The 18999-nt window shown below is 36.7% G+C and overlaps 1 protein-coding gene across 1 annotated transcript in view; it reads left to right on the top strand.

The window, feature by feature from the left end:
• Positions 1-2936: 2936 nt before the first annotated feature.
• The window catches only part of LOC115120495 (uncharacterized), a 52464-nt gene continuing 36401 nt past the window's right edge, over positions 2937-18999 (top strand). Inside the window, exons 1-4 of the mRNA XM_065015660.1 lie at positions 2937-3440; positions 3864-3961; positions 4095-4272; positions 13411-14389. Of these exons, the coding sequence (XP_064871732.1) occupies positions 3206-3440; positions 3864-3961; positions 4095-4272; positions 13411-14389 (1490 nt within the window). The 5' untranslated portion in view covers positions 2937-3205. The remainder of the gene's footprint in view (positions 3441-3863; positions 3962-4094; positions 4273-13410; positions 14390-18999) is intronic.

The raw sequence follows: 18999 nt of genomic DNA, 5'->3' as shown, positions 1-18999 counted from the left end.
TGATCTATTACATCATTAAACACAACTCAACCCATATGATCCGGGCTGACACGGTCGCAAGAAATTTGTGTTATTTTAGTGTTCCCTTTATTTTTTTGAGCAGTGTATATATACTGAACAGAAATATAAATATATACTGAACAGAAATATAAATATATACTGGAACAGAAATATAAATGCAGCCTTCTGAGTGGCGCAGCATCTAAGGCACTGCATTGTGTTTCGCTGCATTAACACAGATTCTGGTTTGATACCCAGCTCTGTTGCAGCCGGCCACAACCGGGAGAGCCAATTGGCCCAGCGTCGTCCGGGTTGTCGAGATGTCCTTGTCCCATCGACTCCTGTGGCGGGCCGGGCTGACACGGTCGCCAGGTGTAAGGTATTTCCTATTTCCTCCGACACATAAGTGCGGCTGGCTTCCAGGTTAATTGCATTGTGTCAAGAAGCAGTGCTGCTGTGTTTCGGAGGATGCATGGCTCTATAGCGCTTGTCAACTGCGTTTACTGCGTTCAGCAGCAAATGGTTCTTGAAGTTCACCTCTCCTGAGTCCGTATGGAAGTTGCAGCGATGAGACAAGACTAACCACCAATTGACGAAAATTGGGGAGAAAAAGGGGGTAAAAAAATATCAATATAATAATAATAATTTTTTTAAAGTCTGCCCCAAATATTTCACTCTTTTTACTTTACCCAAAATATCATGCCATTAGCGATTAGTCAAAATGTAAACGGGGAGATGTTACTGATGTGCTTTGTGTCTCCAAAGTAATTTTTTTTTTTTTTTACGTTTCACCTCCACACAAAACAGAATGAATAAGTAATGTTAACATATTACCAGGAAGCTCTACAACATTTGTTTTAAAATCACACCAAGATTGTTTTAAATGATGAAATGTTTGAAAACTGACCTCAGGTTATTGAGGGATCTGATTTGGATTACTTTGCTACAGATTTTGATGTGAATATTCTCAAATCTGCATAAAACAATATATACATTTTCCCACCAGAAATGTTTCTATCAAACAGACTTATTGCAGATAAAGGGCTTTGCATGATTACGTAGTGCATTCCCATGTACCGAATGAAAAATACAAGTTAAATGGGTTTCCATCTCATTTTCACACATGACTGCAAATCCCTTTGGATAAAAGTGTCTGCTAAATGGCAGATATATCCACTGATTATACCAAACATTTGGAACAACTTCCTAATATGGAGTTGGACCCTCCCCTTTCCCCCCTGAACAGCCTCAATTCGTCTGGGCATGGTCTCTGCAAGGTGTCGACAAGCGTTCCACAGGAATGCTGGCCCATGTTGACTCCAGTGCTTCCCACAATTGTGTCAAATTGGTTGGATGGTCTTTGGGTGCAGTGGAGGCTCCTCAGAGGAGGAAGGGGAGCCCCATTTTCAGAAAAATACAAATGTTAAAACATTTAGAAAGTTATCCTTTTTAGATCAAACTATACCAAATATAATCACATCACCAAATAACGATGGTATGCTAAAAGAATCATCCTCCCTCATCTTAAACCACATTGACTGCTACTGTTTGGATGGTGGACCAGTCTTGGTACACATGTGAAACTGTAGCGTTGCAGTTCTTGATGCAAACCGGTGCACCTGGCACCTAATACCATACCCCGTTCAAAGACACTTCAATATTTTGTCTTCCCAATTCACCCTCTGAATGGCACACACACAATCTATGCCTCAATTGTCTCAAGGCTTAAAAATCCTTATTTAACCTGCCCCCTTCATCTACACTGATTGAAGTGGATTTAACTAGTGACATCAGGAAGGGATCATACCTTTAGCCTGGATTCACCTAGTCTTTCTAAGTCATGGAAGGAGCCGGTGTTCTTAATGTTTTGTAGACTCAGTGTAAAGCACTACAGATAATCAAGTGCTATTTGCATGTGATGCATTTGCCCTATTGTGTCCAGCAGGGCAAGTAGTTCTGACATCATAATACACCCTTCTGATAATCAAGTGATATTTGGAATGTCTGAGTAGTTCTATATGACCCCTCTGATAATCAAGTGCTATTTGCATGTGATGCATTTGCTCTGTTTACAGGTTTATTCGTATTTTATAGAGCGTGGCTTTAAGGGAATAGTACCGTCACATCTAGATTCAAACTAATGTGAAAAATGAGCAGAGAAAATGTGTATTAACACGCTACCTATTCATCTAAGTTATTCTGCCCTTGAAGTGCGTTCCCATGCAAAACTAGACAGATAGCTAACAACTAAGTCGTCAATAAAACTTCCAAGGCGTGACTTTTCTTGAATTAGTATTAAAAACGTTTAGGTTGTGAAACTACAAAATACAGAAAATAATATACTTTAGTGTTCAATTCACACCGACATACTATAGCTGTACATTATACATTTAGTATTCAATTCACACCGACATTCAAGTTGAAGTTGCATAAATACAAAGCACGTGCCAATGTACCATGTATCTGGCATGATGCCAAACCATATAGCTAATTGTTACTCATATGGTAATTGGCTAACTCCTTTAATTACTCTAATAATGTGCAACCACCTCTGTACAATAACATAACGAATTCTCTACTTACTGTTTTCGTACAGTCTTTTTAAGTACCAGAAAGCTCCACCATGGAACACAATGAAAATCCATCGTTACCACGGTAATAAAACAGTCTGTTACCTTCTGACAGGATGGCGGCACAGAAGTATGTATTCATTATCTACATATTCATATTAATCTTCTACGTCTGTGAACAGGAACGTATTATTTGTAAGACGTAAGAGAAATATATCAGCTTATTGTTAAATAATTATGACGTTCTTTCCAATACAAAACGTGTCCTGATTATTGTTTCCAAACTGCGTTACCCACTCCAGTCAGCAGACGGCGACGAGCGTCTTTCAGTTGATGCTTCATGCGTGATGTATAATGGACTGGACGGACGCTTCTTCAGGAACAACAACACGTCTACTCTTTCAACCACCTCGGTAGCCTGCTAGCCAACATAAAACTGGAAGAGTGTCGCTTTAGACCATGTTAATGTACATTATGTAATCTCAGTGTTGTAAACGCAGTTCAGTTGACGTATTAACTGGTTAACTTGAACCTAATTTGCATGTTCAATTTGCAAACTTGTTAAAGATTGTTGCTGAGCCTAGTACTAGGCTAGTCGCTAATGCTAGCTAGCTAGCTAGCTAACATCCCTGACCATGAGCTCACTAAACTACTCCTCCCCTGCTAAAGAAGAGGAGGTCTGCTGGACGGAGAAAGAAGCTCTGGCGATGAACATTGTCGTGAAAGACGAAGAGGAGGATATTACTGTGAAAGGAGAGGAAGAACCTTTCAGAATTAAAAAGGAGGAAGAGGATGCTGTCTCAATAAAGTTGAAGAAGGAAGACGTTTTGGGAGTGAAAGAGGAGGAGGCAGAATATCAGATTAACACCAGTGAGTACTGTCTTCAACAGGGACACAAACTATGCAGTTATTGAACTAATGTGGTTTTAAGGGGGCATTCTACTGAAGTTCTACACTTGAATATGTTGTTCAGTACTGTAGGAATTGTTAAAGGGTCAATCTGCAATTGGTTCATATATTTCGGGGTCTTTTAAATGAGATGTATTGAATTCTCCATGTGGTCTATATTAAAGTGGACCTCATCTAATATAACAGGCTTTTAAAATTCAATATTGGTGCATCATTTCTACTTAAATATCAAAGGGATGCAACAGGCACCCATTTCATGGAACAACCCTTTTACATTTGCATTTTAGGCCCTGTTCAGAGATATTAATGCCTCTTGTAAGACCCTATGTGATTGTAATAGTAGATCATAAGTTTACCATCTGTTTGATGTTCTCGTTCACACAGGAGAGAGACATGACTATGGTGGATCCTCTGGGGAGACTCAACAACATCCTGATGCTGACGAGGCAGAGAAGAGTCTCTCCAGATCAGAACACCAGATGGTACAGCTTGGTCTGGTCTAGCATACAGCTTGCTCTCAGGGTCTGGGCTGTGTTTCTGTAAAGCACTTTATGTCAACAGTGACATCAGCATCCATAATGATATGTGTCTGTGTCCCCTCTTTGTGGTTACCAGGACAACGCTAGCCCTTCCTCCCTCCCTGAGTCCCTGTATTGTGCGTCTCCCGGTAGCTCCTTACTGCTGGGTATGAAGAGGTTGTCTGTGCTGCTGGTGGACTGCAGGAAAACAACAGGGCTGAGTGGAACTGTGAGAGGAGGAGCAGAGAAGAACGGATCAGATTTGACACATCAAAGTAAGTGCTGTAGTTTAGTTTGAACAAATACAATAGATCTGCCCACTGGTATCTGTTACCAGGACAACCAGCAGAGTTCTCTCTCCACAGAGAGCCGGAAGTGCTATCGGTTGGCGCAGAAGTGTGACAGTGTGTGCAACTCTGCAGAACTCTTGTTCATTTTCAGCGTGCTTAGTTGTGAAGTGTTTAAAACTTCTTAAGACTAGCGGAACCCCTCGACAACATCCGCTGAAATGGCAGAGTGCAAAATGAAAATATATTTTTGGGAAATATTTAACTTTCATACATTCACAAGTGCAATACACCAAATTAAAGCTTAACCTGTTGTTAATCTAGCCATTGTGTCCAATTTCAAAAATGCTATACAGTGAAAGCTCACCATACGATTGATTATGTTAGGTCAGCACCTAGTCACAAAAAAACATACAGACATTTTCCAGTCAAAGAGAGGAGTCACAAAAGGCAGAAATAGAGATAAAATTAATCCCCAACCTTTGATGGTCTTCATCGGATGACACTCATAGGACTTCATGTTACACAATACATGTATGTTTTGTTGGATAAAGTTAAAATATTTATATCCAAATATCTCAGTTTACATTGGAGAGTTTGTTCAGTAATGTTGTGCTTCGAAAACATCTGTCGAATTTGCATAGAGCCAAATCAATTTACAGAAATACTCATCATAAAATTTGATAAAAGATACAAATGTTATGCATAGAATTAAAGATTTACTTCTCCTTAATGCAAGCACTGTGTCAGATTTCAAAAAAGTTTTACGGAAAAAGCACACCATGCAATAATCTGAGGACAGCGCGAAGCCACAAAAACAAGCCATACAGATACCCGCCATGTTGTGGAGTCAGAAATAGCGTGATAAATATTCACTTACCTTTGATGATCTTCATCAGAATGCACTCCCAGGAATCCCAGTTCCACAATAAATGTTTGTTTTGTTCGATAAAGTTAATCTTTATGTCCAAATACCTTTTTTTTGTTAATGCTTTTAGTTCACCAATCGAAATTCACAAGGTGCGGGCAAGTCCAGACAAAAATTCAAAAAGATATATTACAATTCGTAGAAACATGTCAAACGATGTGTAGAATCTATCTTTAGGATGTTGTGAACATAAATCTTCAACAATGTTCCAACCGGACAATTTCTTTGTCTTTAGAAATGAAAAGGAACGTTCCCCATGTTTGTTCAATGAACCATAAACAAGTAACGTAAAACATGAACAAATATGATGATGTGGGGCGGCAGGGTAGCCTAGTGGTTTGAGCGTTGGACTAGTAACCGGAAGGTTGCAAGTTCAAATCCCCGAGCTGACAAGGTACAAATCTGTCGTTCCTCCCCTGAACAGGCAGTTAACCAACTGTTCCGAGAACGTAATTGAAAATAAGAATTTGTTCTTAACTGGCTTGCCTAGTTAAATAAAGATAAAATAAAAAATTAATAAATGTAATAATGAATTCATGACACGTGAATGAACAAGCCTTTTCATACTTCATAACATGGCTTTATACATTATTATATACACTATATACATTATTATACACACTATATACATTATTATACACACGATATACATTATTATATACATTATTATGCACACTACATACATTATTATATACACTACATACATTATTATATACACTATATACATTATTATATACATTATTATACACACTACATACATTATTATACACATTATTATACACACTATATACATTATTATGCACACTATATATATACATTATTATATACACTATATACATTATTATATACACTATATACATTATTAAATACACTATATACATTATTATATACACTATGTACATTATTATATACACTATATACATTATTATATAGACTATATACATTATTATATACACTATATACATTATTATATACATTATTATATACATTATTAAATACACTATATACATTATTATATACACTATATACAGTGCCTTCATTATTATATACACTATATACAGTGCCTTCATTATTATATACACTATATGCGGTGCCTACATTATTAAATACACTATATACGGTGCCTACACTATGTACATTATTATATACACTATGTACATTATTATATACACTATATACATTATTATATAGACTATATACCTTATTAAATACACTATATACATTATTATATACACTATATACATTATTATATACACTATATACAGTGCCTTCATTATTATATACACTATATGCGGTGCCTACATGATTAAATACACTATATACGGTGCCTACACTATGTACATTATTATATACACTATACACATTATTATATACACTATATACATTATTATATACACTATATACCTTATTAAATACACTATATACATTATTATATACACTATGTACATTATTATATACACTATATACATTATTATATAGACTATATACATGATTATATACACTATATACCTTATTAAATACACTATATACATTATTATATACACTATATACAGTGCCTTCATTATTATATACACTATATGCGGTGCCTACATTATTAAATACACTATATACGGTGCCTACATTATTATATACACTATATACGGTGCCTTCATGATTATATACACGGTGCCTACATTATTATTTATGCTATATACATTATTATATATACGGTGCCTACATTATTATATACACTATATACGGTGCCTACATTATTATATACACTATATACGGTGCCTTCATTGTTATATACACTATATACGGTGCCTACATTACTATATACACGGTGCCTACATTATTATTTATGCTATATACATTATTATATACACTATATACGGTGCCTACATTATTATATACACTATATACGGTGCCTACATTACTATATACACGGTGCCTACATTATTATTTATGCTATATACATTATTATATACACTATATACGGTGCCTACATTATTATATACACTATATACAGTGCCTACATTATTATATACACTATATACAGTGCCTACATTATTATATACACTATATACAGTGCCTACATTATTATATACGCTATATACGGTGCCTTCATTATTATATACACTATATACGGTGCCTACATTACTATATACACGGTGCCTACATTATTATTTATGCTATATACATTATTATATACACTATATACGGTGCCTACATTATTATATACGCTATATACGGTGCCTACATTATTATATACACTATATCGGTGCCTACATTATTATATACACGGTGCCTACATTATTATATACACTATATACGGTGCCTTCATTGTTATATATACGGTGCCTACATTATTATATACACTATATACGGTGCCTACATTACTATATACACGGTGCCTACATTATTATTTATGCTATATACATTATTATATACACTATATACAGTGCCTACATTATTATATACACTATATATGGTGCCTACATTATTATATACACTATATACGGTGCCTACATTATTATATACACTATATACGGTGCCTACATTATTATATACACTATATCGGTGCCTACATTATTATATACACTATATACGGTGCCTACATTATTATATACACTATATCGGTGCCTACATTATTATATACACTATATACGGTGCCTACATTATTATATACACTATATCGGTGCCTACATTATTATATACACTATATACGGTGCCTACATTATTATATACACTATGTACGGTGCCTACATTATTATATACACTATATACGGTGCCTTCATTATTATATATACGGTGCCTACATTATTATATACACTATATACGGTGCCTTCATTATTATATATACGGTGCCTACATTATTATATACACTATATACGGTGCCTTCATTATTATATATACGGTGCCTACATTATTATACACACTATATACGGTGCCTTCATTATTATACACACTATATACGGTGCCTACATTATTATACACACTATATACGGTGCCTACATTATTATTTATACTATATACATTATTATATACACTATATACGGTGCCTACATTATTATATACACTATATACGGTGCCTACATTATTATATACACTATATACGGTGCCTACATTATTATATACACGGTGCCTACATTATTATATACACTATATATGGTGCCTACATTATTATATACACGGTGCCTACATTATTATATACACTATATACGGTGCCTACATTATTATATACACTATATACGGTGCCTACATTATTATATACACTATATACGGTGCCTACATTATTTTATACACGGTGCCTACATTATTATATACACTATATACGGTGCCTACATTATTATATACACTATATACGGTGCCTACATTATTATATACACGGTGCCTACATTATTATACACACTATATATGGTGCCTACATTATTATATACACTATATACGGTAACTCTACATTATTATATACACTATATACGGTGCCTACATTATTATATACTATGTGCCTACATTATTATATACACTATAGACGGTCCCTACATTATTATACACACTATATACGGTGCCTACATTATTATACACACTATATATGGTGCCTACATTATTATATACACTATATACGGTGCCTACATTATTATATACACTATATACGGTGCCTACATTATTATATACACTATAGACGGTCCCTACATTATTATATACACTATATACGGTGCCTACCTTATTATATACACTATATACGGTGCCTACATTATTATACACACTATATACGGTGCCTACATTATTATATACACTATATACGGTGCCTACATTATTATATATACAGTGCCTACATTATTATATATACGGTGCCTACATTATTATATACACTATATACGGTGCCTACATTGTTATATACGCTATATACGGTGTCTACATTATTATATACACTATATACGGTAACTCTACATTATTATATACACTATATACGGTGCCTACATTATTATACACACTATATACGGTGTCTACATTATTATATACACTATATATGGTGCCTACATTATTATATACACTATATATGGTGTCTACATTATTATATACACTATATACGGTGTCTACATTATTATATACACTATATACAGTGCCTACATTATTATATACACTATATACGGTGCCTTCATTGTTATATATACGGTGCCTACATTATTATATACACTATATACGGTGCCTTCATTGTTATATACACTATATACGGTGTCTACATTATTATATACACGGTGCCTACATTATTATATACACTATATACGGTGCCTACATTATTATATACACTATATACGGTGCCTACATTATTATATACACTATATACGGTGCCTTCATTGTTATATACACTATATACGGTGTCTACATTATTATATACACGGTGCCTACATTATTATATACACTATATACGGTGCCTACATTATTATATACACTATATACAGTGCCTTCATGATTATATACACTATATACGGTGCCTACATTATTATATACACTATATACGGTGCCTACATTATTATACACACTATATACGGTAACTCTACATTATTATATACACTATATACGGTGCCTACATTATTATATACACTGTGCCTACATTATTATATACACTATATACGGTGCCTACATTATTATATACACTGTGCCTACATTATTATATACACTATATACGGTGCCTTCATTGTTATATATACGGTGCCTACATTATTATATACACTATATACGGTGCCTATATTATTATATACACGGTGCCTACATTATTATATACACTATATATGGTGCCTACATTATTATATACACTATATACGGTGCCTACATTATTATATACACTATATACGGTGCCTACATTATTATATACACTATATACGGTGCCTTCATTGTTATATATACTATATACGGTGCCTACATTATTATATACACTATATACGGTGCCTACATTATTATATACACGGTGCCTACATTATTATATACACTATATACGGTGCCTACATTATTATATACACTATATACGGTGCCTACATTATTATATACACTATATACGGTGCCTACATTATTATATACACGGTGCCTACATTATTATATACACTATATATGGTGCCTACATTATTATATACACGGTGCCTACATTATTATATACGGTGCCTACATTATTATATACACTATATACGGTGCCTACATTATTATATACACTATATACGGTGCCTACATTATTATATACACTATATGCGGTGCCTACATTATTATATACACTATGTACGGTGCCTACATTATTATATACGGTGCCTACATTATTATATACGCTATATACGGTGCCTACATTATTATATACACTATATCGGTGCCTACATTATTATATACACGGTGCCTACATTATTATATACACTATATACGGTGCCTACATTACTATATACACGGTGCCTACATGATTATTTATGCTATATACATTATTATATACACTATATACGGTGCCTACATTATTATATACACTATATATGGTGCCTACATTATTATATACGCTATATACGGTGCCTACATTATTATTTATGCTATATACATTATTATATACACTATATACAGTGCCTACATTATTATATACACTATATATGGTGCCTACATTATTATATACACTATATACGGTGCCTACATTATTATATACACTATATACGGTGCCTACATTATTATATACACTATATACGGTGCCTACATTATTATATACACTATATCGGTGCCTACATTATTATATACACTATAGACGGTGCCTTCATGATTATATACACTATATACGGTGCCTTCATGATTATATACACTATATACGGTGCCTACATTATTATATACACTATATACGGTGCCTACATTATTATATACACTATATACGGTGCCTACATTATTATACACACTATATACGGTGCCTACATTATTATACACACTATATACGGTGCCTACATTATTATATACACTATATACGGTGCCTACATTATTATACACACTATATACGGTGCCTTCATTGTTATATATACGGTGCCTACATTATTATATACACTATATACGGTGCCTACATTATTATATACACTATATACGGTGCCTACATTATTATATACACGGTGCCTACATTATTATATACACTATATATGGTGCCTACATTATTATATACACGGTGCCTACATTATTATATACACTATATACGGTGCCTACATTATTATATACACTATATACGGTGCCTACATTATTATATACACTATATACGGTGCCTACATTATTATATACACTATATACGGTAACTCTACATTATTATATACACTATATACGGTGCCTACATTATTATATACACTGTGCCTACATTATTATATACACTATAGACGGTCCCTACATTATTATACACACTATATACGGTGCCTACATTATTATACACACTATATATGGTCCCTACATTATTATATACACTATATACGGTGCCTACATTATTATATACACTATATATGGTGCCTACATTATTATATACACTATATATGGTGCCTACATTATTATATACAAAATATACAGTGCCTACATTATTATATATACGGTGCCTACATTATTATATACACTATATACGGTGCCTACATTGTTATATACGCTATATACGGTGCCTACATTATTATATACACTATATACGGTGCCTACATTATTATATACGGTGCCTACATTATTATATACACTATATATGGTGCCTACATTATTATATACGCTATATACGGTGCCTACATTATTATATATACAGTGCCTACATTATTATATATGCGGTGCCTACATTATTATATACACTATATACGGTGCCTACATTGTTATATACGCTATATACGGTGCCTACATTGTTATATACACTATATACGGTGCCTACATTATTATATACACTATATACGGTGCCTACATTATTATATACAAAATATACAGTGCCTACATTATTATATACACTATATACGGTGCCTACCTTATTATATATACGGTGCCTACATTATTATATACACTATATACGGTGCCTACCTTATTATATATGCAGTGCCTACATTATTATATACACTATATACGGTGCCTACATTATTATATACACTATATACGGTGCCTACATTATTATATACACTATATACGGTGCCTACATTATTATATACACTATATACGGTGCCTACATTATTATATATACAGTGCCTACATTATTATATACACTATATACGGTGCCTACCTTATTATATACACTATATACAGTGCCTACCTTCTTATATACGGTGTCTACATTATTAAATACACTATATACGGTGACTCTACATGATTAAATACACTATATACGGTGTCTACATTATTATATACACTATATACAGTGCCTACATTATTATATACACTATATACGGTAACTCTACATTATTATATACACTATATACGGTGCCTTCATTATTATATACACTATATACGGTGCCTACATTATTATATACACTATATACGGTGCCTACATTATTATATACAAAATATACAGTGCCTACATTATTATATACACTATATACGGTAACTCTACATTATTATATACACTATATACGGTGCCTACATTATTATATACACGGTGCCTACATTATTATATACACTATACACGGTGCCTACATTATTATATACACTATATACGGTGCCTTCATTATTATATACACTATGTACGGTAACTCCGTGTGAATGTCTAAATAATAAAAAGCCATTGTGTCGAACCCTTTCAACAACAGAGAGATGTTACTAATGAGCTTTGTGTCTTTCTCCAAGTTCTGGACTTCCACACAGAATGACTTCTTTACTAATTTGATGTTTAAGGAAGTATTTAGGTCACATTCTGTATCATACAGCTATGAAGGTTATATATTTAGAACCACCTGCTTGATAGGAACAACATCTGTGTCGTCTGTGTCTTGGGTGTCATAGAACTGTAGAATCCAATTATGTCTTGAGTGATCTAGAACTGTCTAGTTGTTTGTGTTCTGACTTCTAAAACAGAAAGAATAATAAGTAAGTAAACATATCAGTAATTACCAGGAAGCTCTACAACATCATTTGTTTTAAATTATGAAATGTTTGAAAACTGGCCTCAGGTTATTGAGAGATCTGATTTGTATTAAACCTCATAATAAGGCAGTTTTATCATGTGGAGATTTCATTCACGTCTTTCTTTAAATAAACACTGTCTTTGGCAGGAGGAAAACCGAACTTGGAGGAACCAGAGACGTCCAAACCAGCAAGACGACACCTCTGCTCCCAGATTGGAAAGAGTTTTACCAAGTTAGGAAGCCTGAACAGACATGAGAGGGGACACACAGAACCGAAGCCACAAAATTGTGCCCAGTGTGGAAAGAGTTTTAGCCACTTAGGAAATCTGAAAGCTCATGAGCGAACACACACGCGGGAGAGGCCTTTCCATTGCTCCCAGTGTGGAAAGAATTTTAAGCGGTTAGACACTCTCAAAACCCATGAGCAAATACACACAGGGGAGAAGCCATACCATTGTTCTCAGTGTGGAAATAGCTTTAGCCAGTCAGGAAGCCTGAAAGTTCATAAGCGAATACATACAGGGGAGAAGTCATACCTTTGCGCCCAGTGTGGAAAGAGTTTTAGCCAGTCAGGAAGCCTGAAGGAACACATGAGACTGCACACAAGGGAGAAGCCTTACTACTGCTCACATTGTGGGAAGAGTTTTAACCATTTAGTTAGCATGAAAAGACATGAGAGGATACACACAGGAGCGAAGCCACACCCGTGCTCCCAGTGTGGAAAGAGTTTTAAGCGGTTAGACACCCTCAAAGCTCATGAGCAAATACACACAGGGGAGACACCATACCATTGCGCCCAGTGTGGAAATAGTTTTAGCCAGTCAGGAAGCCTGAAAGTTCATGAGAGAACACACACAGGGGAGAAGCCATACAATTGTAGCCAGTGTGGAAAGAGTTTTAGCCTTTTAGAAAGCCTGAGAGTTCATGAGCGAATACACACAGGGGAGAAGCCTTACCACTGCTCCCAGTGTTCAAAGTGTTTTACCCATTTAGGAAGCCTGAAGGAACACATGAGACTGCACACAGGGGAGAAGCCTTACAAATGTTCAGACTGTGGGAAGACATATTACTCATCACAGACACTTAAAAGTCATGTGAGAATCCACACAGGAGAGAATACTTCCTAGTGTGTGAACTCATATTTCACATCACATTGCCCCGTTGTCTTATATTGTTGACTGACAATGTGTTTACTTGTTTATACCACATGAAATGGAATGGTACAGGGTATACTCAAACATGTATATTTGTTTGTTTTTTATTAGAAAACATGAATTGAATATGGAGGCTGTCAGTTTGAATATAGAGTAGATCAGATTCCATGTCTTTAAATGGTCCTTTTTAAAACTGTGTGTTTATCTGGGTGTGTCATTCCTCCAGCACTACAGATAATCCAGTGATATTTGGATGTGATGCATTAATTCCATTGTTGACATTTGCGTTGTTGGCCCACTGATGATTTAATGACATGAAAATGTTCAGACTCTGTAATGGAAAATGTTCATTGTATGTGTGTCCACATAACTGAGTATGTGACTAACCTTGTGAAACTGTCCTATTATAAGCTCCTGTTCTTGGGAGGATCATTCTGTGTTGCAAACCAATTTACACCTGTGTCCTTGTATGAATAAAGTCCCGCCCAGGAACAAGAAACTATAAAGATATGTGCTCATCACCCAATGCTTCAGGATTTCAGACTGTCTACACTGCGCTGTGTAACTCTGTTATTCTCTCTGAGCTCATACTTATTTTCCACCATCATTTGCAAATAAATTCATAAAAAAATCCTACAATGTGATTTTCTGGATTTTTTTTCTCATTTTGTCTGTCATAGTTGAAGTGTACCTTTGATGAAAATTACAGGCCGCTCACATCTTTTTAAGGTGGAGAACTTGCACAATTGGTGGCTGACTAAATACTTTTTTGCCCCACTGTATATATATATATATATATATATATACTGAACAAAAATATAAACGCAACATGCAACAATTTCAACGATTCACATATATGGAAATCAGTCAATGTCAAATGTATTAGGCCCTGATCTATGGACTTCACATGACTGGGCACGGTGCAGCCATGGGTGGGCCTTGGCGGGCATAGACCCACCCTCTGACGAGCCAGGCCCAGCCAATCAGAATTTGTTTCGCCACAAAATGGATTTATGACAGAGAGACATTCTACTTGGTTTCATCAGCTGTCCTGGTGGCTGGTCTCAGTCTCCTGAGGTGAAGAAGCCGGATGTGGAGGTCCTGGGTGGGTGTGGTTACGCCTGGTCTGCATTTATGAGGTCGGTTGGACGTATTGCCAAATTCTCTAAAATGACGTTGTGTAGAGGAACTTAAAGTACCAGTCAAATGTTTGGTTACACCTACTCATTTGAGGGTTTATCTTTATTTTTACTATGTTCTACAGTTTTCTACATTGTAGAATAATAGTGAAGACATAAACTATGAAATAACACATATGGAATCATGTAGTAACCAACAAAAGTGTTCAATCAAAATATTTTAGATTTTAGATTCTTCAAAGTAGCCACCCTTTGCCCTGATGACAGCTTTGCACACACTTGGCATTCTCTCAACCAGCTTCATGAGGTAGTCACCTGGAATGCATTTCAATTAACAGATGTGCCTTCTTAAAGATAATTTGTGGAATTTCTTTCCTACTTAGTGTGTTTGAGCCAATCAGTTGTGTTGTGACAAGGTAGGGGGGTATACAGAAGATAGCACTATTGGGTTAAAGACAAAGTCCATATTATGGCAAGAACAGCTTATATAAGCAACGAGTAACAATTGTCTATCATTACTTTAAGACACGAAGGTCAGTCAATCCGGAAAATTTCCGTAACTTTGAAAGTTTCTTCAAGTGCAGTCGCAAAAACCATCAAGCGCTATGATGAAACTGGCTCTCATGAGGACCTCCACAGGAAAAGAAGACCCAGAGTTACCTCTGCTGCAGAGGATAAGTTCATTAGAGTTATTTAGAGTTAACTCCCCAAATAAATGCTTCACAGAGTTCAAGTAACAGACAAGAGTTCAAGTAACAGACACATCTCAAGATCATCTGTTCAGAGGAGACTGCGTTTATCAGTCCTTCATGGTTGAATTGCTGCAAAGAACCCACTACTAAAAGGACATCAATAAGAAGAAGAGACTTGCTTGGGCCAAGAAACATGAACAATGGACATTAGACCAGTGGAAATCTGTCCTTTGGTCTGATGAATCCAAATTTGCGATTTTTGGTTCCAAACGCAGTGTCTTTGTGAGACGCGAGTAGGTGAACGGATGATCTTTGCATGTGTAATTCCCACCGTGAATCATGGAGGAGGAGGTGCGATGGTATGCGGGTTGTCACGGTCTGACCATCGTTCGTATGTGTTTTCCTTGTTTTAGTGTTGGTCAGGACGTGAGCTGGGTGGGCATTCTATGTTGTGTGTCTGGTTTGTCTATTTCTATGTTTGGCCTGATATGGTTCTCAATCAGAGGCAGGTGTTAGTCACTGTCTCTGATTGGGAACCATATTTAGGTAGCCTGTTTTGTGTTGGGTTTTGTGGGTGATTGTCCTTAGTGTCCTTTGGTCCTGTCTCTGTGTTAGTTTACGCAAGTATAGGCTTTTTCGGTTTTTGTTATTTGTTTTGTAGTGTTTGTATTTAGATTCGTGTTACGTTTGTTGAATAAACATGGATCGCAATCTACACGCTGCATTTTGGTCCGACTCTCCTTCACCACAAGAGAACAGTTACAGAATCACCCACCACAAACGGACCAAGCAGCGTGTCAACAGCCAGGAGCCACAGGAGAAGCAACAAAGGCAGCAACAGCGGCGCAATGAGGATTGGACATGGGATGGAGTATTTCTGTAGGGCAGACTACTATCTCTTTGCGTGAGTAGGTTGAGCGACATATTTTAAAGTTTGTATTAATGGTTATGGGGTGATACTCTCTTGGGAGTAGTCCCAAGATTTGTTTACGGACAGCACAGGCTAACTGACAGCAAGAGCACACTTTTTTAGAAAGGTCTACACTTTAAAATTAATTATCGTATTTCGTCGTCCTAACGCAGTCTACACTGCCCTGCAGCTAGCCAGCTAGCTAACGTCCACCGTTAGCTAGTCCACCGTCTACCGATTAGCAGCACAACTATTGCACTCAACTGAACGACTTGATTGGTGTGGTGTTAGCTAGCTACATAGTTGTCTTTGCTGTCTTCGTACCCAAGATAATTGTGTAGTTTAGAGTGTGTAGTTTTATGTCGTCCTTAACATAGGAGACTCTGCTAGCTAGCCAACAGCTAGCCAACGTCTACCGAACAGAACTTCTGCACTCAACAATCCGGTCGCATTTCGCTTCGCTCCACAGGTAGTATCACATTTTTCATTTCATTTCATTACAGTACAACGGCTTGATTTGTTTGATCGTAGCTAGCTACATAGCTAGCTACATAGCCGTCTTTGTATCAAAGATAATTGTGTAGTCTAGAGCGATTTCCTAGGTTAGCTAGCCAGCTATTGTCGTTCTTTTAACGCAACGTAACGTAATCAACACTGCTAGCTAGCCAGCTAGCCCCGAATAGCAGCACAGTAGAAACTATTACACTCAACGGAACGACTTGATTAGTGTAGTGTCAACAACGCAGCCAATGCCAGCTAGCCTACTTAGTCAACAACGCAGACTCTGCCAGCTAGCCTACTTCAGCAGTACTGTATCATTTTAATCATTTTAGTCAATAAGATTCTTGCTACGTAAGCTTAACTCTCTGAACACTCGTGACGTGTAGTCCACTTGTCATTCCAATCTCCTTTGCATTAGCGTAGCCTCTTGTGTAGCCTGTCAACTATGTGTCTGTCTATCCCTGTTCTCTCCTCTCTGCACAGACCATACAAACGCTCCACACCGCGTGGCCGCGGCCACCCTAATCTGGTGGTCCCAGCGCGCACGACCCACGTGGAGTTCCAGGTCTCCGGTAGCCTCTGGAACTGCCGATCTGCGGCCAACAAGGCAGAGTTCATCTCCGCCTATGTCTCCCTCCAGTCCCTCGACTTCTTGGCACTGACGGAAACATGGATCACCACAGACAACACTGCTACTCCTACTGCTCTCTCTTCGTCTGCCCACGTGTTCTCGCACACCCCGAGAGCTTCTGGTCAGCGGGGTGGTGGCACCGGGATCCTCATCTCTCCCAAGTGGTCATTCTCTCTTTCTCCCCTTACCCATCTGTCTATCGCCTCCTTTGAATTCCATGCTGTCACAGTTACCAGCCCTTTCAAGCTTAACATCCTTATCATTTATCGCCCTCCAGGTTCCCTCGGAGAGTTCATCAATGAGCTTGATGCCTTGATAAGCTCCTTTCCTGAGGACGGCTCACCTCTCACAGTTCTGGGCGACTTTAACCTCCCCACGCCTACCTTTGACTCATTCCTCTCTGCCTCCTTCTTTCCACTCCTCTCCTCTTTTGACCTCACCCTCTCACCTTCCCCCTACTCACAAGGCAGGAAATACGCTCGACCTCATCTTTACTAGATGCTGTTCTTCCACTAACCTCGTTGCAACTCCCCTCCAAGTCTCCGACCACTACCTTGTATCCTTTTCCCTCTCGCTCTCATCCAACACTTCCCACACTGCCCCTACTGGATGGTATCGCGCCGTCCCAACCTTCGCTCTCTCTCCCCCGCTACTCTCTCCTCTTCCATCCTATCATCTCTTCCCTCTGCTCAAACCTTCTCCAACCTAT

The sequence above is a fragment of the Oncorhynchus nerka genome, unplaced genomic scaffold, assembly GCF_034236695.1.
Source record: "Oncorhynchus nerka isolate Pitt River unplaced genomic scaffold, Oner_Uvic_2.0 unplaced_scaffold_1359, whole genome shotgun sequence".
Taxonomy (NCBI): domain Eukaryota; kingdom Metazoa; phylum Chordata; class Actinopteri; order Salmoniformes; family Salmonidae; genus Oncorhynchus; species Oncorhynchus nerka.
This window is presented reverse-complemented; position numbering and strand designations above follow the sequence as displayed.